This window comes from Nuphar pumila, chromosome 11 (assembly GCF_984573655.1).
Source record: "Nuphar pumila chromosome 11, dmNupPumi1.hap1.1, whole genome shotgun sequence".
In the NCBI taxonomy this organism is placed as follows: domain Eukaryota; kingdom Viridiplantae; phylum Streptophyta; class Magnoliopsida; order Nymphaeales; family Nymphaeaceae; genus Nuphar; species Nuphar pumila.
This window is the reverse complement of record NC_143259.1, coordinates 106,845,783-106,870,598: the sequence shown is the minus strand read 5'-3', so window position 1 is coordinate 106,870,598 and position 24,816 is coordinate 106,845,783. Positions and strand designations below refer to the sequence as shown.

At 38.2% G+C, this 24,816-nt stretch overlaps 2 protein-coding genes across 2 annotated transcripts in view; one reads left to right on the top strand and one right to left on the bottom strand.

Annotated features, from left to right (window-relative positions):
* The first annotated feature begins 6,354 nt into the window (after nucleotides 1–6,354).
* Nucleotides 6,355–10,007, top strand: LOC149822713 (phosphoglycerate kinase, cytosolic-like). Its single transcript, XM_089980004.1, has 6 exons — nucleotides 6,355–6,628; nucleotides 7,788–7,865; nucleotides 7,992–8,252; nucleotides 8,727–9,044; nucleotides 9,134–9,292; nucleotides 9,632–10,007. Exons 1-6 carry the CDS (start codon nucleotides 6,437–6,439, stop codon nucleotides 9,827–9,829), a joined length of 1,206 nt encoding a protein of 401 aa, XP_089836130.1. The 5' UTR covers nucleotides 6,355–6,436; the 3' UTR covers nucleotides 9,830–10,007.
* A 1,598-nt stretch (nucleotides 10,008–11,605) lies between these two features.
* Nucleotides 11,606–24,816, bottom strand: part of LOC149822712 (Tetratricopeptide repeat (TPR)-like superfamily protein) — a 52,941-nt gene continuing 39,730 nt past the window's right edge. The window contains exons 8-12 of the mRNA XM_089980346.1: nucleotides 13,966–14,215; nucleotides 13,628–13,773; nucleotides 13,336–13,541; nucleotides 13,122–13,246; nucleotides 11,606–12,307 (exon numbers count right to left, since the gene is read on the bottom strand). Of these exons, the coding sequence (XP_089836472.1) occupies nucleotides 11,721–12,307; nucleotides 13,122–13,246; nucleotides 13,336–13,541; nucleotides 13,628–13,773; nucleotides 13,966–14,215 (1,314 nt within the window). The 3' untranslated portion in view covers nucleotides 11,606–11,720. The remainder of the gene's footprint in view (nucleotides 12,308–13,121; nucleotides 13,247–13,335; nucleotides 13,542–13,627; nucleotides 13,774–13,965; nucleotides 14,216–24,816) is intronic.

Genomic DNA, 24,816 nt, shown 5'->3' with positions numbered 1-24,816 from the left:
CCGATACCCATCTATACACAAGTGAATCTAGAACCTTTGGGAGCCACCAAAAGAAAATGGTAACTCATCAATATATATTGTCAAATTTATAAGTATTTTTGTATACTTTTTAATTAATTTTTTTATCATTTAACCTTGCAAGAAGCAGAAAAAGGAGGCATTGTGCCTTACAAGGATGTGTTTGTTGAAACACATAAACGTAAGAGCATGGAAGAGTTTGTATCAGAGAAGGCGAGAGCGATAATGGTATATATTTATTGTATTAATAAACATTGTAATATACAAGTCACCATGAATTACATTATCATAAATATTGTAATTCTTAATTATTAATTCATATTGTAATCATTACTTTGTAGGAGTCATACAAGCAGAAGATGGTAGAGCGATATGGTGATGATTCCACTCAGCATCTGCATTTTGATCCTGCAGCATGGGTGACTGCAACCGGTGAACCCAAAAAGGGTCGTGTGTTCGGGTTTGGGAGTAACATGAACATCAGACCAGTCGTTGCCTCTTGCAACCAAGGCTCTCAGAGTTCTCCAGCCAACATCAACTCCCACCGTCTGATTGACCCTGCTATTTCTTGGGATGATGTCCGCCAGCTTCTTCAGAACACAATCATGACTTTTTACATGAAGTTATTCCCAACTTTGTCCATAATGAGTTGTGCAACTTTTTTCAGGAGAGGAGAACTTTGTCTGCATTCAATATGAGCTCCGGTGCCCGTCAGGCATAAAGTTTCATGTCATTTGTTTCATGTCCTTAAATTTCAAGCTAGTATATGCATGATTGAATACATATATGCATGATTGAATCACTATGATTTTTTTTGACACCTTTAGAACACATATATGCATGATTGAATCACTATACAATTTTTATGACACCCTTAAAACACATATAAGCATGATTTCATCATTATAATTTTTTTTTGACAACCTTAGAACATATATAAGCATGATTTCATCACTATAAATTTTTTTGACTGCCTTATAACACATATATGCATGATTGAATCACTGTGAAATTTTTTGACTGCCTTATAACACATATATGCATGATTGAATCACTATGAAAGTTTTTTGACAACCTTAAAACACATATGAGCATGATTTCATCACTATGAAAGTTTTTTTACCGCCTTATAACACATATATACATGATTGAATCACTATAAAACTTTTTTTACAACCTTAGAACACATATATGCATGATTGAATCACTATGAAAGTTTTTGACAACCTTATAACACATATATGCATGATTGAATCACTATAAAAGTTTTTTGACAACCTTAGAACACATATAAGCATGATTTCATCACTATGAATATTTTTTGACTGCCTTATAACACATATATGCATGATTATGATACATAACACATTTATTTGACAGCCTTATATAAACCATATATGCATACTTGAATCACTGACATTTTTTTTACAACCTTAGAACACATATCTGCATAATTGAATCACTATAATTTTTTTTTGTTAGCTTTAGAACACATATCTAAATTCTGTTAATGTCCTTCACTTTATTGCTAGTCTGTGTATCATTCAGTTATATTACTTTGATTGCCTTAGATTAGGCGCATTGCATATAATTTATTTCATTATATTTTGTTTATCAATACTAACATTTTGGTTCTCTTGTAGGATGCTGGAGATTATCAGCGTAGAGGAGCTGATAGAGGCATGGATAAAGGGGCAGATCGAGACAATGAAGAGGATGATGCTCTGAATCTTGGCGAGGATTAGATTCATCTGTTGAATTTGTTTCACGTACTTGTTTTTTCAAACAAAACTCTTTGTATATCTTCACTTGTAACTAATTAGAATTTTGTGAGGATTATAGTGGGTTGTTAAATTTGTTTCACTTATAACTTGTATTAAATTTGTTTCACTTGCTTTGTATATATATTTTTTATGTGTACTTTGTTTTTTATATACAGGTTATATAAATTGTATAACAAAAAATTTGTTCTCGATATTTATATTTTGAATAATTTTTTTTAAAATTTGCAACGGATTAGCGATGGATATTATCCATCGCTAATATTCAACGCCAATTTAGCGACAGATTATGGATGAATATTTGTCTATCTCAAAAACTGAATTAGCCAATGTTTTGTGACAGAATGTAATTCATCGCTAATCCGTCGCTAAATTGGAGATGGATATTAGAGATGAATACGTATTAGTCGTTAAATTTTAGCGATGGATATGTATCTGTCGCAAAACCAAAACAGTCCTTATTTAGCGATGGATCATGACATTCGTTAATCTATTGCGAATTAGCGACGAAAGCAGTGATAGATTAGTTTTGTCGCTAATTAGTGACCAGAAAATTATAGTGGATGCTATCCATCGCTAAGCCGTCACCAATTCGTTGCTAAATGGATTAGCGATGGATTATCGTCAGATAGCGTCCATCGCTAATCCACAGAATTCTTGTAATGGTACCACTTGTCACGATCCTATTTCTTCAATAGGCCAGCGCGGTGTGACGATTCTTCTTTATCATCGTATGCCTACTTATCGCTCGCTTGTCCGTCGCGAAAGCTTGTAATCAGAGTGTAAGAGAGTAAGAGAGAATGAAGGAAGAAGAATTGCAATCACAAGAAGCAATCACAACGAGGGTAAACAAAAGAAAACTCAACACATTTAATTTATTCACAATTTGGCTTGTAGGCCTCTTACAGTTCAAGTATAAGGGTTGCCCCTTTGGGGTATTGATTAACCTGAACCAGGCAACTTACATCAGACTCAATGAAAGCAAAACAGACTCTGGACACAACTTTTCAAGCAAAGGCTGCACAAAATCGAGCGAAGATGCTCGATGCCCATCTACACACAGGTGGATCTAGGACTTTTGGGAGCCACCAGAAGAAAATGGTAACTCATCAATATATATATATATATATATATATATATATATATATATATACATATATTGTCAAATTTGTAAGTATTTTTGCATACTTATTAATTATTTTTTTTATTATTTAACATTGCAGGAAGCATAAAAAGGAGACATTGTGCCTTACAAGGATGTGTTTGTTGAAACACATTAACGTAAGAGCATGGGAGATTTTGTATCAGAGAAGGTGAGAGCGACATTGGTATGTATTTATTGTATTAATAAACATTATAATATACAAGTTATCATGAATTACGTCATCATAAACAATGTAATTCTTAATTATTAATTCATATTGTAATCATTACTTTGTAGGAGTCATACGAGCAGCAAATGGTAGAGCGATATGGCGATGACTCCACTCAGCATCCGCCTTTTGATCTTGCAGCATGGGTGACTGCAACCAGTGAACCCAAAAAGGGTAGTGTGTTCGGGTTTGAAACTAATATGAATACCACAACAGTCATTGCTTCCTGCAGCCATGGCTCTCAGAGTTCTTCCGCCAGCATCAACTCCCAACGTCCGATTGACCCTGCTATGTCTTGGGATGGTGTCTGACAGCGTCTTGAGGACAAAATGTAGTACTTTTTAAATGAAGTCATTCCTAACATTGTCCATAATGAGTTGTGCAACTTTTTTCGGGACAAGAAAACTTTGTCTGCATTCAACATGAGCTCTGGTGCCCGTCAGGTATAAAAATTCATGTTATTTATTTCATGTCATTAGATTTCAAACTAGTATATGCATAATTGAATACATATATGCAGGATTGCCTCACTATGGATTTTTTTGATACCTTTAGAACACATATATGCATGATTGATTTACTATACAATTTTTATGACACCCTTAAAACATATATGCATGATTGAATCACTATGAAAGTTTTTTGACAACCTTAGAACACATACAAGCATGCTTTCATCACTATGACAACCTTAGAACACATATGAGCTTGATATTAGCATATATGAAAGTTTTTTTATGCCTTATAACACATATATGCATGATTGAATCACTATAAAAAAAATTTACTGCCTTAGAACATGATATGCATGCTTGAATCACATATAAAGTTTTTTGACTGCCTTAGAACACATATGAGCATGATTGAATAACTATGAAAGCTTTTTTACTGCCTTATAACACATGAGCATGATATTAGCATATATGCAAGTTTTTTTACTGCTTTATAACACATATATGCATGATTGAATCAATAAAAAAGTTTTTGACAACCTTAGAACACATATATGCATGATTGAATCGATTTAAAAGTTTTTTGACAACCTTAGAACACATATGCATGATTGAATCACTATAAAAGTTTTTTGACAACCTTAGAACACATATAAGCATGCTTTCATCACTATGAAATTGTTTTACTGCCTTAGAATACACATATGCATGAATGAATTATTATAAAAAATTTCTTACAACACATATATGCATGATTGAATCAATATGATAAATTTTTTATTGCCTTAGAACACATATGAGCATGATTGAATCACTACGAAAGTTTTTTGATAACCTTAGAACACATATTAGCATGATTTTATCACTATGAAAGTTTTTTGACTGCCTTGTAACACATATATACATGATTGTGATACATAACACATTTATTTGACAGCCTTATAAACCATATATGCATGCGTGAATCATTGTGACATTCTTTGACAACCTTAGAACACATATATGCATGATTGAATTCCTATAAAAAAAAAATTCAGTCTTAGAACACATATCTGAATTTTGTTAATGTCCTTTAGTTTATTACTAGTCTATGTGTCATTCAACCATTTACTTTGTTGCATTTAGATTAGGTGCATTGCACATAATTTATTTCATTATATTTTGTTTATAAATACTAACATTTTTTGTTCTCTTATAGGATGCTAGTGATGATCAGCGTAGAGGAGCTGATGGAGGCATGGAGGGAGGGGCAGATCGAGAAAATGAAGAGGATGATGCCCCAAATCTTGGCGAGGATTAGATTCATGTGTTTAATTTGTTTGACGTACTTGTAACTAATTGTAACTTGGTAATGACTGTATTTGGTTGTTAAAGTTGTTTAACTTAAAACTTATGTTAAATTTGTTTCACTTGTATATGTATTTTTTATGTGTACTTTGTTTTTTATAAGCAAGTTATATGAATTGTATAACGAGAATTTTTTCTTGAGTTTCATATTTCAAATTTTTTTTTTTTTTTAAAATTAGCGATGGATAATATCCGTCGCTAATCTATCGCCAATTTAAATCAGTCGATGGTTTGCAACGGATACATATCCCTCGTCATAGCTTAGCGATGGATTAAATTCCGTTGCATAACCAAATCAGTCTCTATTTAGCGATAGATTAGCAGTGGACATGATCCATCGCTAATCTGTCGCTAATTAGTGATGGATTGACGATAGATAAATTCTATCAGTTTAGCGACTAGGATTACGCGATGGACGCTATCCGCCGCTAAACACGTTAGCGACTGATTTTGCGATGGATTAGAGACGGATAGCATATGTCGCTAATACATATTTTTTTTAGTGGTTTATCGGGGTTAACGGGTGTGCTATCGGGGTTAACGGGTGTGCTATCGGGATTCGGGAGAGAGAAGTGCGGGAATGGGGCGGGGCGGGGGCGAGGATGGGGCAGGGCGGGGGAAAGTGTCAGTCCATCCCCGCACGGGGATGAATTTTAACCTTCATCCCCGCTTCCATCCCCGTTTCATGCCCTCCATCCCCGGTCCAAACAAGGAGAGGCGGGGTGGGGCCCCACTTTCCCCCGGTCCACTGCCATGCCTACCGATGCCCCCGACTATACCGTGCTCCAATGTCAAGGGAAGCAGATCAGGTCATGCTGAACATGAGCGTTTTTGCTCATGTGTTTCATACTTTGAAATTCGGGTATAAAGTATAGAACCCGTAACCCATCCATTTAAAAGTTCCTGCATATGATATTTCAATAAAGATATCATATAATCAGTTTTTGCATATCACAGTGATAACCACAACCACATGCTCTCTCAAATGCAAGAAGAGAGAGAAGCGTTTCTATACTAGTGTTGGATCTATCCAAGTGATTAGCATCCTGAACCCAGATCCGGTTTCGTGGAGTTCAAAAAAAAATAAAGAACCACCGGCCACCTCGTATTAGGTGCGGAACCACCCGGCTGGGTGGGGTCCGGGGAAGGCATCAAAAACGGAATTATGCTGACGACGCCAAATGGAGAAAGTGGGGCCCACCGTGTCATTTTAGGGCGCACAGGTGTCGACATCTTTTTATTCGGGGCCTTAAGTGAAGAGACCATCTTCACCGTCGGTTTCTACAATCCAATGGTCTGAGCCCCACTGTTTCTGCTGAGTTTACATCCCGAGGGCGAAAGGGGTTCTGGAAGGCGGTGTCCGTTGGATCGTTGTGTCTTTAAAAGGAGGAGAGAGAGAGCTTGGTAGTTTTAGTGAGAGCGAGAGAGGGAAAGAGAGAGAAGAGTCGATCGATCAATCTGAGGGATGGCGAAGAGGAGCGTGAGCGATCTGAGGGAGGAGGAGCTGAGGGGGAAGAGGGTGTTCGTGAGGGTCGATCTCAACGTCCCCCTCGATGAGAACCAGAAGATCACAGACGACACCAGGGTGAGGGCCTCCGTCCCCACCATCAAGTACCTCGTCGATCGTGGTGCCAAGGTCATCCTTGCCAGCCATCTGGTAACTAAACCCTCTCTCTCTCTCTCTCTCTCTCTCTCTCTCTCTCTCTCTCTCGTGTTTCTTTATTGTAGCTTTGGTGTCGATTGGTTTGGTTGGTGGAGATCTGAGGTGTATTTGAAACGCCATTTCGTGCTTGCTAGGTCTCGAGCTTGGTTGAAATCTACCGGTTCATTCGTTTTCTTGTTCTTTGATTAGGTTTATTTTATAAGTTCCAAACATTTTTCTTCTCCTTTCTTGTATTTGTTTTGATGCTGTTTAGTGTGAGTCTATGAGATCTCCGATTACGCGATCTCGCGTGCGTTGGTGATTTTCTTCTCTTTGTTATTCGGTCGAGTTGCTGAGTTATTCGAAGTGGCGACTATTAGTTCATGCGATTGAGAATGAAACAGTATGTGTTTTTATTTGGGATGCATTTTTTTTGCTTTCGGGTTTGTTTTGTGGGGCATATGAATGGATTAAGATGGATAGTTTGATTGACAATGTAATCTTCTATATCTCTTTTTAAGGAACTAATCGGGTTGTTGCGTTGTTCTGCTCAAAATGCAACTATTGGATTAGTTCTCAGAATGAGTCACCCGTTCCGTTGAAATGAACATATCTGAGATCGCCAAGTGCTGGGGACTTCCTCTGTCCAGCCCATCATCTCATGCGTGTGATACCGTATCTTGATGAATTCCGTTTTGTGCCTTCTAGGTTCGGCCCTCAAACTAAGCTGCGAACGACGCTTATGATCTGTTGTTATTATCTAGGGAGTGGCTTCCCTTGAGCATCACGACCATTTTCTGCATTGAAAGTTAGGATATCTACATGACCGTCCAAAAAACACAAGATGCTTTTGAAAATCAGTAGTGTGCTTCCTGAGGTGGCTTTTAGAGTTACCAATTCATGATCTCAAGTCTTTTTCACACACTTGGTTTGTGAATTCTCATTTGATTTTTTTCCCAGCATGTGTTGGATTGTAAGTTGATATCCACCGAGTATTTTGATAAAAATTGACTGCTGTTGCAAAAATGTAGGTTTTATTCTTTTGATGCTACCGTCGCTTGAGCGAGTTACATGTGAAGTTGTCATTTTTTCTGCTGTGTTTTTTCTTCCATTATTGTCTGAAGAAATAGTGGTGAGATATAATTGTGGGCTAATGAAATTTTCTGTTGTACAGGGACGTCCAAAGGGTGTTACACCGAAGTACAGCTTGAGCCCTCTTGTACCAAGATTATCTGAACTTCTTGGTGTCAATGTAGGTTCTTTTCTTGCCTGAAGTCATGATAAATTCATTCTATACCTTTTTCGAATTGCAATTTGTTGCCACTTTCAGAAGAAAACATTTGTAATCTGTTTATTTTGGATGCTGCCAATATGACAGGTTGAAAAGGCTGATGATTGCATTGGTGAAGAGGTCGAAAAGAAAGTGGCAGCGCTTCCTGATGGCGGTGTTTTACTTCTTGAAAATGTGAGGTTCTACAAGGAAGAAGAGAAGAACGATCCGGAGTTCGCCAAGAAGCTAGCATCGCTTGCAGACCTTTATGTAAATGATGCATTTGGTACAGCTCACAGAGCACATGCTTCTACTGAGGGGGTTACCAAGTTTTTGAAACCTGCTGTTGCTGGGTTCCTCATGCAGAAGGTATATTTCATCATTTTCCTCACTACTTGCACATGTATGGATTGCCGAAGATGTGCAAAAACTACCAAATATTGTTCGTAACTTTTAGGCTCTGTTTGGGAGCCTTGCATTGAGATGGAAACATCAATTCCATGTGTTGTCAAAATATGGTTTTGTTCAAAATGTGAAGTTGAGGATGGAGTTGTTAGAAACATCCTCGTGCGAATGATGTTGAAATGTGGCGTTGGATCTGCCAACTCTATGCTGGATGCAGTGTTTTGGCAATACCACAGCTCCCAAACAGTAGAGAGCATGAGAGCTCTTGAGAAAACTACGACATACCTTTGATTCAAAGCTCCCAAACAGAGCCTTAAGTGTGTTGGATGTGCATTTCATACAAAAGCCTACTTTCCAAAGTATGGCCGTTATTCTCTTTTTTCTGTAAAATTGTTATTCTTATAACTGTCTTGCATTCTTAACAATATCTTTCTCCAGGAATTGGATTATCTTGTGGGTGCTGTTTCAAGTCCCAGAAGGCCGTTTGCTGCTATAGTTGGTGGCTCAAAGGTATCGACGAAGATTGGTGTGATCGAGTCTTTGTTTGAGAAGGTCAATATCCTCATTCTTGGCGGAGGAATGATCTTCACGTTCTACAAGGCGCAAGGTTACTCTGTAGGGTCATCTCTTGTGGAGGAAGATAAGCTCGGTCTTGCAACATCACTTATTGAGAAAGCGAAGGCCAAGGGAGTGGCTCTCATGTTGCCTACTGATGTTGTTGTAGCTGACAAATTTGCTGCTGATGCAGAGAGCAAGGTCTGCGCTTCTTCTGGTCTAATTGCAGTTTGAAAGTACAGCTGAATGATGCATTAGAAACTAAAGATACTCCATTGACTCTGGTGCAGGTTGTTCCGGCTAATGAAATATCTGACGGTTGGATGGGGCTTGATGTTGGCCCAGAATCAATCAAGGCATTCTGTGATGCATTGGATTCTGCCAAAACAGTGATATGGAATGGTCCCATGGGAGTTTTTGAGTTTGAAAAATTTGCAGTTGGTACAGAGGTATATTTTAGATGTTTATAACTTGAATATTCATTACGTTTTTGAGTTTTGAGAAATTTGCAGTTCATATGGAGGTATTTTAGATGGTTATAACTTTAATATCCATTGCATGTTATCTCCACTTTCCCATTTCTCGTTCCTTATATATTAGTCATATTGGAAATTTCATAAAAATGGTTGTATCCTGTATCTGATGTTGCATTCATGGGACGAAGGTACTTTATTTGGACCCCCGTTCCATATCTATTGGAAACTTCATAAAAATGGTTGTATCCCGGTATCCCCGGCTATATGCATGTGGCTTAGTGACTAATGCTTTTGTGATAATGAATGTTGCAGGCCATTGCAAAGAAGCTTGCAGAGGTTACTACTGAAAAGGGTGTAACGACAATCATAGGTGGTGGGGATTCTGTTGCTGCCGTCGAGCAGGCGGGCCTTGCAGACAAGATGAGCCACATCTCCACTGGAGGGGGTGCTAGTCTGGAGTTGTTGGAAGGCAAAATGCTTCCGGGGGTTCTTGCCCTTGACGATGCATGAGTCAGTTCCAACAGAGCCTGAGATGAGTGTTATAGTGTAGCATCAACAATGTTTGAGATCGTTTTCCCGGTGGTTCTTGGAACGTGTCAGGCCGAATGAGGTTTTGGATTTGGTTGGCTAATTTTGCTGTTTTCAAGTGAACCCTTTCGTTTTTATAAATAAATACTATGATATAGTCTCTCTCTCTCTCTCTCTCTCTCTCGTGTGGATTTGTGCACCTCTTGTAGGAGATGATAATAGGTGAGGTATACGTTGTAAGTGTCTCTTTGCAATCTAGTTAATGAAGGCCATGAATACCGTATTATATCCATCATTTTCGTGGCTTCGTAGACTCGTAGTTATATATTTATGGTGATAATTAAAGTGGGGTGATTCTATACATAGGTATATAGACTGCCCTCTAATACTCTTTACCATTTTTTGGCCATTGTGATATCAGAACCGAAATTAAGATCTCAAAGGTTGTGATGTCTTATACCTATATTCGGTCTTGTCTCAGCTTGTAACAGGCCATAGTATGTTTAGCTTATAACCCTTCACTATAATATAATTGAGACAATTTTGAACCCAGTTTGATTTCGAGTAAGCCACTTTTTGACTTGCACTATTCTAGCATCAGATTGGCTAGGAACCATTAGGTTGTCACCGTTCATGATGGCTGATGTGACCTTAACTGTTGCAGCAAATCCAGAAAATGCTGTGTATAAACCATATTGATTCACTCAAGTGTACGAAACATTTTTTCATAATTAAATGATCAAGCGGATGTTGGATGTGATCCAGTTGTTCATTTTGACTGGACTAAGCCGCACACAATCAATAAACCGTCATGTTTGATCAAGAACTTGAGCTTACTTAGTCTAACTGAATGCAGCTAAGGCAGTTCTATCATTTAGCCCATAGAGCAGTCAAATTCTGAGTTATTGAATGGTATGGACTAAATTGTAGTTCCAAAATTGTTAATACAGGAGTAGGGGTGGCAAAACCTGACAGGACCCGCCAACCCGCCTCTTAGGCGGGTTCGGGTTTGGCAAAAACAAACCCGTTTAATAAACGGGTCGACCCGCCTAACCTGTTTATTAAACGGGTCAGGTTCATGTTAGGGGTATGCCAACCCGGCTGACCCGTTTAATAAACGGGTTAGGTGGGCGGGTCAATCCGCCAACCCGTTCACCCAACCCAACCTGTTTATTAAGCGGGTTGGCAGGTCGTGTCAGGTTACCCGTTTAATAAACGGGTCGGGTTCAGGTTGAGGTATGCTGACCCACCCGACCTGATTGCCACCCCTATACAGGAGTGACGGTTCCTTTGTGATCGTTGGTTCCAATGAAGTGGAAGGATCCAAATAGTAAACTCACATATGATGGCATTAACGCATGATAAATTTGGGATAGGCATACCATTATCTTATTGATTTTTTTAATAGCATTTAAGGTCGTGATAATGGTTGTCCTGTCGCCTGTGCAACTGATTGTATATTAATAACTTACACAGGAATGGAGAGATAGGACTCGTAAAACTGACCCCATACAGTTGGGATAAGGCTTGATGATGATGATTCATGTTAATAACTTCGTACATAGGTCTTTTTTTAAGGAGAACCTGTCACCTTGAAGTTAAACCGATTTAACTTCATCGATTAATAAGTTCCTCCATGCACCACCAATATAGATAAAAAATAGAACCAAATTTAGAAGTTACGTAGAAGGGCAAAAGCTTCACAGATCCCAAAAGAAATCGTGTAAACGTCGAGAAGCTCTTCACCACTAATTTTCAGCATCCTTAACTACAAATAGATCATTTTGAGCGCCGAAGTACACAATCAGTTGAGAAAGATGTATTGATGTCAATCTAGAACTTCACAAACAAAACCTGATGACAACATTGAACATCAAGCGAGGGAAAACGTGGTTTTGATCCCCTTGTGCATTGTTCTTATCACCGCCGTCACTTGCTCAATTTGTTCCTCATCTGTGCATGATGAAAGAAGCACTTTAGCAGTTCCACCATCTGGGTAACAACCATCATCAACCATTTGCTCAAATATTTCTATGCATTTCTTGTACTGTTTCTTCCTAGCATATGCACCAAGCCTTGATGTCCATGTCACAACGTCGGGTTTCAAATTCTTTCCAAGAAGAGAATTGAATAGTTCTTCCACTTTCTCGCAGAAGCCTGCTCGAGCATGCAAGTTTATCAAAATGTTGTAGGTGCTTATATCTGCTTGGTATGCACCATTTTCCATTGTATCCAAAAGCCTTTCCATTTTCACAAAGTAACCCATCCGACCATACATGTTAATTAGACTGTTGACGACAAAGGTGTCTGGTTTGATCCCAGATTTAAGCATTTGAGTAACAATTTCTTCACATTTAGCCACATTTCCAGCTCTTGAGTAGGCAGATAACAGTAGCATATGTGACTTCATGGTTGGCTTTAGTCCCCTCGGTTTTAATGCATCGAAAACTGCTCTTGCCTCTGCAAACAAGAAACAACCAAAGACTTGAATTGGTCTATTCATATCTTTCAGATGCAAGGTTTTTTGACAGCAAACATTCCAATTACACATTGATCATGCACAAAAGAATAGACCATCCAAACAGTGCTATTGTCAAGAAAGAAACTACTCATTCATGTTATGACATCATAGTGAATCACCATAGAAAATGCATATTCACCTGTTGTAAGCTATAAAATAAAAAATTCAAGAAGGAATTCAATTAAATATCAGTTCAAGTCGGTCATGTAAAATGGTGAATACATGGATATAAGTGTTGTACATTCTCAACCCCATGTCTTATATAGGTGAGCTCTTGATAAAAATACATTTTTTTTTTCTGAGCAGATGAAGATGTAATGACATTATTGTGAAGTCAGATTAAGCGTTATTCAAGCCTCCTATATTATTCCAGGGTGTGAAAGGGCAGAGGTAACAGTTCTCTATTTCCCTCACATTGTAAACGTGATAGAGTGAATATATATGTAGCGTTATTGTGAAGTCAGATTAAGCGTTATTCAAGCCTCCTATATTATTCCAGGGTGTGAAAGGGCAGAGGTAACAGTTCTCTATTTCCCTCACATTGTAAACGTGATAGAGTGAATATATATGTAGCGTTATTCAAGCCTCCTATACTTCCAGGGTGTGAAAGGGCAGAGGTAACAGCACTCTATTTACCTCACATTGTAAACGTGATAGAGTGAATATATATATATATATATATATATATATATATATATAGAGAGAGAGAGAGAGAGAGAGAGAGAAATGGACAGACTAATAAAAACCTATTACCATCATAAAGACCAGCTCTACCAAATGCATCAACCATTATGTTATAGGAAGCTCCATCTGGTTCACAACCCATGTGCTGCATGAGTGAAAATATTTCAGCACATGCTTGTGGAAAACCTGCACGGCTGCCATGATGGAAAAGTTAGGAGTATTTCACCAAAAAAAAAGAAGTTCCTTTCATATCTTCTGCTCTAACAGAAAATTTATATATTACCTGTAAGCTTCCATCAGGGCATTGTATGCATACACATCAGGCTCATGTCCTGCATCTTGCAAATTTTCAAATATTTCCTCAGCTTTCTCACAAATTCCTTCCCTTGCATATGCATTTATTAGTGCTGTGTAACTGCAGATATTAGGCTTGCACTTTTCAGATTCCATTTCTTGAAAAATCTTTAGGGCCATTTGAGGCTGCTTAGACTGCAAGTGGAAAAAAAATATGAAATTGTGGTTGTCCACCAAAAGTTGGACCATAATGAACTTTGGCACAGATGAAAATGATCTACCCTCCCATACAGATTGATCATCATTGTGTATGTCTCATTAGATGGCTGGCAGCGGTCTGTCTTCATCTTCTGGAAAACATCTTCTGCTTTATGCATATTTTTTTGCTTCATTAATCCATCAATATAAGTGTTGTATACAATCACACCTGTGTATTTAATTACTTTCTTAATAATTTAACCATAAATCAGGGAACACATGGTGGATTCTTACAAAGATGCAGAAATATAAGTTACATAGCCACATAAAAATGCCATGGAAATAGTACACACAAAATTTAGAAACTAAGAAGTCCTTTTTTGAGCTTGATAGATTTTGGAAGATCTCAGTAAGAACTCACTTGAAGGCAATCTATTTTTTCTCATCACAGCAAAGACAGCTTCAGCTTTCTCAAGTAATCCAGATGCACAGTACGAACGTATAAGAAGAGCATATGTGTCATCTGTAGGAACACCATGGTTCTCCAACAGTTTTAGGTATACATGTTCTGCCTTCATGTGCTGGGAATTCTGGCCATAAGCATCGATTAGCAAATTATAGCAGATAACATCAGGCCGGAAGGAGCTCTTGTTAAGTATCCACTCACAGATCTGGAATAGTGGTTCACAGGTCATACATTGAATTTTACATGTGCAATCTGATGAAGTTGTAAAAAAAAGTGTACTGTGTGATCTGATGTAGGAATTTACTGTATCATCCTTATCTACTTCAAAACACATCAAAGCATTTGTCGATAGTATACATGAAAGAAAACAGCAGTAGAACAGAACAAAATGACAATTTGCTAACAGATTTTATATGAGTGGCATAATATGAAGGGATATATATTAGATAGTCATTTGTACATACAATCTAGTAGAAATGCTATTTTTTAACTGTTTTAGATCTAACCTTTGCAAAGATAATCTACATAGTTTGTAAAAGAGTGAGAACTACACCACCGTGGCTGAGCACACACACAGAAAGGAAAAACATGTAAACACACCAAGGTTAACGTGGTTCGGTGAGAAGTCACCTACGTCCACAGTAGACATTCTCACACACTCAACATTTTCCTGTGTGAGGTTCCACTATAAATATTGAATTACACATGCTTCTCCAGAAACCATCCTCTATTGGAGTCTCCTTGTTTGTTGGGATATCCACTACAAATAACAAATGTAGAGATTTCCGCCTTATCTGGAAGACCGTTACAGATAGGAGTCTTGGAACAAATGAGAGACTTTATCAAAACACTGCCTCTTATCATTTCTGGAGGAGGCCTTGTATTTTGGGAGAGTGAGACTCTACCAAGAATCTTCCTTGGTGGTGTCACATTTGGGAAGGCAATATTTGGTCCTAGATCCAAATTGTATTGGATTAGATCCATAGCTTTAACATCCCCCCGCAAACTCAACGGGCCAAGGGCAGACGTTGAGTTTGGATCGAAGCTCATTGAACCTGTCAACTGGTAATTGTTTTGTAAGAATATTTGCAATATGGGCTTCAGACAAAATGTGTTGAACAACTAACTACTTTTTGTAAATGCGATCTCGAACAAAGTGGACATCAATTTTCACATGCTCATTTCGTTGATGAAAGACAAGATGAGCAGCCATGTAGGTAGCTGTGACATTATCACACCACAAGACCGGTGTGAACTTGGGGGAGATACCAAGTTCTTGAAGGAGAAACTGGATCCAAATTAGTTCAGCAGCTTGGCTACTGCCCGATACTCTGCCTCCGTATTAGATCGGGCAATAGTGGGTTGCTTTTTAGAACTCCAAGAAAGTAAATTCGGTCTAAGATATATTGCATAGCCTCTACTTGACTTATGATCATTTGGGTAGCTAGCCCAATCTGCATCAGAAAATGCTGAGAGAGACGGGTTGTGACTGGGTCGTATGAGAAGACCAAACTGAACAGTGTATTTAACATATCTCAGTATCCATTTGACTGTAGTCCAATGATCCACTGTGGGCTGAGCCATAAATTGACATACTTTGTTGACAACATAGGCTAAGTCTGGCCTAGAGAAGGTCAGTATTGGAGGGCCCCAACAATGCTCCGGTATAGGGTTGGATCATGGAAGCTAGATCCAGATCCAACATAAAGAGAAAAAAAGGGAGACAGAGAAGTATGAATCGGTTTGGCTCCAGCCATATCAGAACGGGTAAGGAGACCAATAATGTACTTCCATTGGGAGAGCATAAGGCCTTGTGGAGTAGTAACCGCTTCAATTCCCATAAAAAAATGGAGGTCGCCCAAGTCTTTGATGGCAAATGTGTTACTGAGCTTGGACACAAGGGTATTGATAAACGAATTAGAGTTGTCAGTCACCAGTATATCATCCACATACACTAATAGGAAAATTGGCAGTCTCTTTTCTCAATATGAACAAAGACGTATCAATGTGGGAATTCACAAATCCGATGGCTAAGAGGGTATGGCTGAGACGCTGGTACCAAGCTCTGGGAGCCTGTTTTAAACCATAACAAGTCTTCCGAAGATGGTAGACATGATTTGGCTACTGTGAATTCTTGAAACGAGGTAGGTGTTCCATATAAACAGTTTCCTGAATATCACCATGTAAATGTAACGAAGAGGGGCGGAAGCACCAATAAAGCAAAACACTCTTTAAGAGTGATCACAAGAGCCAAGAACACAAACACTAAAAGTGTATACAAAAAACCCACAAAAGGAGAAATGACTTAAAGTCATAAGTTGGATATTATTGAAGAAAGAAAGAAGAGGGTGAAAACCCAATACATATACAAGTGGGAGCCTCCTCTATTTATAGAGGAGGAGAGCTAAAAAGAGGGACCACAAGGGGGGCTGCCTTTTAGTCGTTGGGAGCCCCAACGGTCATAAATATGACTGTTGGGGCCCCAACGACTAGATGGGTGGGGCCCCTTATGGTCCTTCACAATGAAAAACAAAAAACAAAAAAAGGAAAAGAAAAAAGGTAAAAAGAAAGAAAAGAGAAAAATACAAAAAGCAAAAAAAGATACATGGTAATTTACCAAAACACCCCTATCGGGTTTTTGGTTGTACAGAAAAACAAAACGAAATAAAATATGTATATATACATATATGTATATATATACTTATATATATACGTATGTATATATATAAGTATATGTATATATATATTTATATATACATAATTTAACATGCCCCCTCAAACTTTACGGGGAGAAGACCGAAAGTTTGCTAAGAAGAAACATAAATCGTGGAGTCGGAAGCGCTTTGGTGAAAAAGTCAGTCAGTTGATATTCTGAAGTAACATAGGGTAATCTGATAGTTCCTCTGAGATATTCGTCTCGAACATAATGGCAATTCATTTCGATATGCTTGGTCCGCTCGTGAAAAGTATGATTGCTTGCAATGTATATCGCACTTTTGTTATCACAGCAGAGCTTGGTGGGAGAGGAAATGAGGACGCCCGTGTCACCAAGGCGACTTCTGAGCCATACGATTTCCATAGTTGTCATTGCCATGGCCCGATATTCAGCTTCAGTGGATGATAGTGAGACCTTCTGCTGCTTCTTGCATATCCACGAAATGAGAGATTCACCTAAAAAATGCAAAGACCAGTAGTTGAGATACGATCATTGGGATTTCCTCCCCAGTCAGCATCAGTAAAAGCAGTTAATTCAAGAGATGAAGAAGAGGATAAGAAGAGTCCCTTGGAGATGGTATTTTTGATGTATCGCACAATTCTCATTACAGCCGCCATATGAACCGAAGTAGGTGCATGCTGAAACTGGCTTGTTGCATGAACTGCATGAGCTATATCTGGACGGGTGATGGATAAGTAGGTGAGAGATCCAATTAATTGACGGTAGGGGGTTGGATCCTCAAGAAGAATATCATCCTCAAGTCTCAGTTTTGCATTGATAACTTCGGGAGTCTCAACTTTCTTTTCATCAGATATTCCTGACTTGGTACAAATGTCTGCAGCTAATTTCATTTGAGATAGGATGTATCATTGCGAGGAGTAAGCTACTTCAATTCCTAAAAAATATCTCAAGTATCCAAGGTCAGACATATCAAAAGTTTCTTTTAACATAGACTTTACATCATTTACCCCCTTTTTGTCACTCCCAGTGATGATCATATCATCAACATACAACAGAAGAATAACAATGAAATCACCTGTCTTCTTAACAAAAAGAGCAGTGTCAGTATAGCAAGAAGTAAATCCTAAATTGATTAATACATTACTAAACTTGTCATACCAAGCTTTAGGAGCTTGCTTAAGTCCATATAAGGCCTTTTTTTAATTTTAAAATTTTTTCATTTAAATTCATACCTAGAGGAGGCTCCATATAAACTTCTTCATTTAAATTTTCATTTAAAAATGCATTTTTGACATCAAGTTGAAAAATTGGTCATTTTTTAATAGAGGCTATTGCAATAAGAGCTCGAACACTAGTCATTCGAGCAACTGGGGCAAAAGTTTCATCATAATCTACCTCATACTCTTGGGCATATCCTTTGGCCACTAACCTAGCCTTATATCTTTCTAATGAGCCATCACTCTTAGTTTTTACTTTAAAAACCCATCTACATCCAATGGGTTTCTTGCCATTGGGTGGATCAATGATTTCCCAAGTTTGTGCCCTTTTAAGTGCATTAAGTTTCAGTTCCATTGCTTCATTCCAATGAGCATATTGTTTAGCATCATTATAATGAGATGATTCATGAAATGAGTGAAGAGCTAGCAGACATGCTCAGAAATTTTGAGAAAAAGAATCATAAGATACAAATCTATTTGGTATTTTAAAAATACGATTTGATCTTCTTTAGAGGATTCTTCAATCGACTCATTTTGAGAGAATTTTTCAAGGGCACAAGGTGGATTACTTTCATTCCTTCTAGAGTAGACTTGTGTCTGTCTTGGTACATTTTCTTCTAAACTTTGGTCATCATTTGGAGGTTCAAAATGATCTTCTATGAGAGATTCACTAGAATCAACATGATCATCTATGACGTTTTCTTGAGGTAACAAGTCAAATAAAAAAGAATAATCAATATTTTCATTTGGTTTATGCGAAAAACCATTTTCTTCTTCTAGGAATGTGACATCTTTTGAGATATAAAGTTTGTTCTTTAGTATGTCAAAACATCGATAACCTTTTTGTTTTTCGCCATATCCTAAGAAAATACATTCAATAGCCCTAGGAGAAAGTTTATCATTTTTGTGAATTAGAACAAAGCATTTACATCCAAAAATTCTTAGTCTTTTATAATTGGGAGACATATTGTAAAGTTTTTCAAATGGAGAAAGATTTTTCAAAGAAGATGAAGAGGTTCTATTGATAAGATATGTTGCGGTTAGAACTGCTTCGGCCCAAAAGGATTTTGGAATATTTTTTGAAATTAATAAAGTTCTTGTGGTTTCTATTATGTGTCTATGCTTTCTTTCCGCAAGACCATTTTGTTGCGGAGTGTTGGGACAAGAACGCTGATGGAAATTCCATTTTCTTTCAAATAGATTTGAAATTCATTGGACATGTATTCGCCTCCCGAATCGGATCTAAGAATTGATAGATTTCCTAAAAATTGATTTTTACCCATTGCATGGAAATCTTTAAAGAAGAAGAAAACTTCGGATTTGCGACTTAAGAAGTAAATCCATGTAAATTGAGTGAAGTCATCAATAAAGACTATATAGTACGAAAATCCTCCTTTGGATAAAAAAATAAGGGAAGGTCCCCATACATCGGTATGAACAAGTTCAAAAGGTCAAGTGGTGAAATAATTTCTTTGAGGGAATGGAATAGCTTTAGATTTCCCAAAAATGCAATCTTTACAAGTCATGTGTTTGTCTTTACAAGTATTGTCCAAAAAAGGAAAAAGAGACATCTTTACAAAATTTGGATGACCAAGTCTCTCATGCCAAATTCCAATACTTTTGTCATTTATAAGATTGCAAAATGACTTTGGTGGTAGAGTCAAAAAGTCTATAAAATAAAGATCACCCCTTCTATGGCCTTGCCCAATCAGCATCCCTGACTGGAGATCCTGCACGGTCAATCTTTAGGTGAGAAAGAGACTTGGCATCCATGATCGGTGATTTGGGAAACGGAAAAAAGATTTAGATTAATTTTTGGAACGATTCTTACTTTAGAAACGAAAAAGTTTTGAGAAGTTTTAAAATCAAGTGTTCCAATACTTTCAATTTTTAAAGATGTCCCATCAGTCGTTGAAACATAAGAAGATATGGGTTCGGAAAAAACATTAGAAAGAGAGTTTTTATGAGATGTCATATGAAAAGAAGCACCGGAGTCTAGTATCCACATACCTGGAGGTGATGAAGAATAGGCGATGGCGGCACCGGATGTTGAAGATGAAGAAGTCATGTGTTTGTCTTTACAAGTATTGTCCAAAAAGGAAAAAGAGACATCTTTACAAAATTTGGATGACCAAGTCTCTCATGCCAAATTCCAATACTTTTGTCATTTATAAGATTGCAAAATGACTTTGGTGGTAGAGTCAAAAAGTCCATAAAATAAAGATCACCCCTTCTATGGCCTTGCCCAATCAGCTTCCCTGACTGGAGATCCTGCACGGTGCAATCTTTAGGTGAGAAAGAGACTTGGCATCCATGATCGGTGATTTGGGAAACGGAAAAAAGATTTAGATTAATTTTTGGAACGATTCTTACTTTAGAAACGAAAAAGTTTTGAGAAGTTTTAAAATCAAGTGTTCCAATACTTTCAATTTTTAAAGATGTCCCATGGGTCGTTGAAACATAAGAAGATATGGGTTCGGAAAAAACATTAGAAAGAGAGTTTTTATGAGATGTCATATGAAAAGAAGCACCGGAGTCTAGTATCCACATACCTGGAGGTGATGAAGAATAGGCGATGGCGGCACCGGATGTTGAAGATGAAGAAGTCTTGAGAAGATGTTGGAGAACTTTCTTCGGAGATATGATTAAGAGTTTCTTTGATATCTCCCTCTTTGGCACTTTCTTCTTCCTTCTTTGGAGAATTTTCTCCAACCGCGGCCACTTTTCCCTTAAGCTTTGGGCAAACCGGTCTAATGTGTCCCGGTTTATTACAATAGTGACAAATCACTCCCTTTCTAGATCCATTATTTTTGTTAAAGTGGGGAGGTCTATATGCTTTTACATTTGATCTAGGCCTAATAACGGCCAAAACTTCATCACTCTTAATACTTAGGCCAAGTCGAGTTTCTTCTTGGCATACTTCGGCAAGGGCGTCTTCAATGAGTAAGGCTTTACTTCTATGGAGAAGGGATGCCCTAACTTGTTCAAATTTCGGTCGAAGACCATGGAGAAATTGGAAAAAATGCTCATTTTCAATTTGTTCCCTTCTCAACTCAATATCTTCCGGAGCCACCCATTTAGGCTCAAGAAGAACAAGTTCATCCCAAAGAGGGGCTAAAGTAGTCACGAACACTCATATCCACTTGTCTAGTGGAACAGATTTTTTCTTGACAAAAAAATTGTCTAGCAAGATCCTTTTGGGTATACATACCCTTAAGAAAGAACCATGCTTCATTGACTCTTCTAAATTTAGCAATGTTGGCACAATTTTTGAGGTCCACATTGTTCATAAACCATGCCAAAATTTTGGCATGGTTACTTTCTCAATCCTCAACTTTGGATTGATGGTCATTGATAGCTTTGATGCGCTCATCGCCATCTAAAGCTTTTTCAACCTCATTTTCGATTTTAGTGAGAACAAGAGAGGGTTCGAGAGTGGTTCCCATAACAAAACCCCAAAGTTTCTTACCTCTTAGATGATTTTCCATAGTGGAAGCCCACATAAGATAATTGGATCCATTGAGCTTAAAAGAAAGCTCAACTTTAGAATCGCGCTCCATAGGTACCAAATAGTCTTCCTTTCTTCAAAAGCTTGAGAGGCACACGTCCCAAGATAACAAAGAGAAGCCTGATCACTAACCCGGCTCTGATACCATGTAATGAAGAGGGACGGAAGCACCAATAAAGCAAAACACTCTTTAAGAGTGATCACAAGAGCCAAGAACACAAACACTAAAAGTGTATACAAAAACCCCACAAAAGGAGAAATGACTTAAAGTCATAAGTTGGATATTATTGAAGAAAGAAAGAAGAGGGTGAAAACCCAATACATATACAAGTGGGAGCCTCCTTTATTTATAGAGGAGGAGAGCTAAAAAGAGGGACCACAAGGGGGGCTCCCTTCTAGTCGTTGGGAGCCCCAACGGTCATAAATATGACTGTTGGGGCCCCAACGACTAGATGGGTGGGGCCCCTTATGGTCCTTCACAATGAAAAACAAAAAACAAAAAAAGGAAAAGAAAAAAGGTAAAAAGAAAGAAAAGAGAAAAATACAAAAAGCAAAAAAAGATACATGGTAATTTACCAAAACACCCCTATCGGGTTTTTGGTTGTACAGAAAAATAAAACAAAATAAAATATGTATATATACATATATGTATATATATACTTATATATATACGTATGTATATATATAAGTATATGTATATATATTTATATATACATAATTTAACAGTAAAAAGGCATTTTGAACATTTAACTGTTTTACAGGGCACTCAAAGCTGACAACAATGATTAAGACAGTACGAATGGTAGTTGGTTTGACTACATGATTGAAAGTTTCAAAGTTATTCATTGCTTTATTCATGTTTGTCTAAGGGAACTTTATTTGATAGAGTCCCTCATTGCTCCTCCCTCAAATGATCTCTTTCCCTGACGTTGGATCCTTAACACAACAATATTCATGATGAAATTCAAACATAACATTATTATCACAAACAAACTTGTTTACCGAAAGTAAATTTTGCGTAATGTGTAGAACATGCAAGACATCTTTAAGAGAAAACTTTGAATCAACAATAGACAATTGAGAAGAGCCAATGTGATGTATTTTTAAACATGTTTCATCACCTATCTTGACCGTATCTTTCCCTTCATACGGAAAATGCACCTTCATCCATAGAATGAATTGTGGCTTGATATGCTTGAGGCGGAGATTCCCGAGGATTGTTTGAGTTCTTTGGAAAATTTTGAGTAATTTAGAAGTATCGCCTGGCCATGTGACCGGGTTTGTCACAGTATTGGCACACAACTGTGCCACGATTTTGGTTATTTGAGTCTATCTGTCTGTGACTCTTTCCTCTGTACCTTCCTCTACCTCTTTGATATTTGACACCTCTATTGTTTTTTGATATTGTCTAGGTTGTCCACCAGAGTTTTGATGTTGCACAAAGTTTGCAAATGGGTTAGAAGTTGTGTCACCATCCTCGAATTGAGCTTCTTCAATCAGCAATAGGTTGTAAAGCTCATTAATAGAAATCGGTTCTTTACGTGTAGAGATTGAAGTTTTAAAGGCAGCATATTCATGTGGGAGTCCCCTCAACAGGTGTAGGACCATATCCTCTTCACCTACTGACCAAGACGCCATGTTAAGCTAATAAGAGAGAATTTTAGCTCTCTGAAAATATTCATTAATATTTTTTGTGCCTTTCTTTAGATTATGGAGTTGTTCATTTAACTACAACACTTTGGAATGAGATTGGGCAGCATACGAGTTCTTGAGGGCATTCCATACCTCATAAGAGGGCTTGAGCCCAACGATTTGGGCATGCACAGACTCCAAGAGAGGAAATAATCTAAGTAGAAGTTGATCATGTCTCAGCCAAGTCAGTAATCAGGATTAACGGTTTGAGTTTTTCCATCATTGGACAAAATATATTTGTCTGGGCATCTCTTAGATCCATCTATGAACCCATAGAGATCATATGATAACAGTAAGAGAGTAAATTGAGACTCCCAAAGTAGAAAATTGTCAGCAGTCAATTTAGTACTCAAAAATGTTGCAAGCTTGTTGGAGCAGACAACATAGGGAGAGAAACAATACTTATCTAAGAGGAAGAGGCTGATGATGATGCAGACATTGTTCTTCAACAAGGGACAATCTCCTGGGTCGATTAGATGAAGAAGGCGTTAGTGGCTCTGATACCATAAAAGAGTGAGAACCACACCAACTTAGTTGAGCACACACACACAGAAAGGAAAAACATGTAAACACACCAGGGTAAATGTGGTTCGATGAGAAGTCACCTACGTCCACGATAGATACTCACACACACTCAACATTTTCCTGTGTATGAGGTTCCACTCAGAGTTACCGGAAGCGCCTAGGGTAAAGGGGAAGCGCGTTTCCCCGAAGCGCGCTTCGGAAGCGCGAAACGTCGCGCTTCCGAAGCGTGAGGGGAAGCGTCATGGGAAGCGCGCTTCCCACCCCACGCTTCCTCCTCGCTTCCCCCACGTTTCCCCCTCGCTTCCCCCTCGTTTCCCCCATTTTTCATTTTTTCGCTTCCCCCTCGCTTCCAGTTCGCTTCCTAGGTCGCTTCCGAGACGGTTCATAATTTTCTTCTAAGTGGTCCCATGCTTCCCCGCTTCCTACATTTTTAAAAGTGCCTCGCTTCCCGCTCCTGCTTCCCATATCGCTTCCCGCTCCCGCTTCCTCAACTGGCAACTCTGGTTCCACTATAAATATTGAATTACACATGTTTTACAGGTCCATAGGACTTCTCCAAAAAATCGTCCTCCTCTGTTGGAGTCTCCTTGTTTGTTGGGATATCCACAATAGATAACAAATGTAGAGATTTCCTCCTTATCGGGAAGACTGTTACAGATAGGAGTCTTGGAACAAATGAGAGAGACTTTATCAAAACACTGCCTCTTATCTTCATCTCTAGGTGGTGCCATTTCTGGAGGAGTCCTTGTATTTTGGGAGAGTGAGACTCTACCAAGAAGCTTCCTAGGTGGCATCACATTTGGGAAGGCAACATTTGGCCTTGGATCCAAACTATATTGGATTGGATCCATAGCTTTAACAGTTTGTTTAGTGGAAACAGGTTTTGAATCACATCACAAAAACAGGTTTTTCAAGTGCTTCAAAAATCAATGGCCCACAATGGACAAAAAATTCATGACAAAAAAAGTATTTTTTTCATCAAAAAATATGATCCATGGCATGCTGAATACATCTATGAGGCCTGATTTAGTGGATACAACTTGCACCTATGATTGTACACGCAGTAGACAGACCATGGTTGCCAGTTGAGGAAGCGGGAGCGGGAAGCGATACGGGAAGCGGGAGTGGGAAGCAAGGCACTTTCAAAATTTTAGGAAGCGGGAAGCGTGGGACCACTTAGGAGTGAA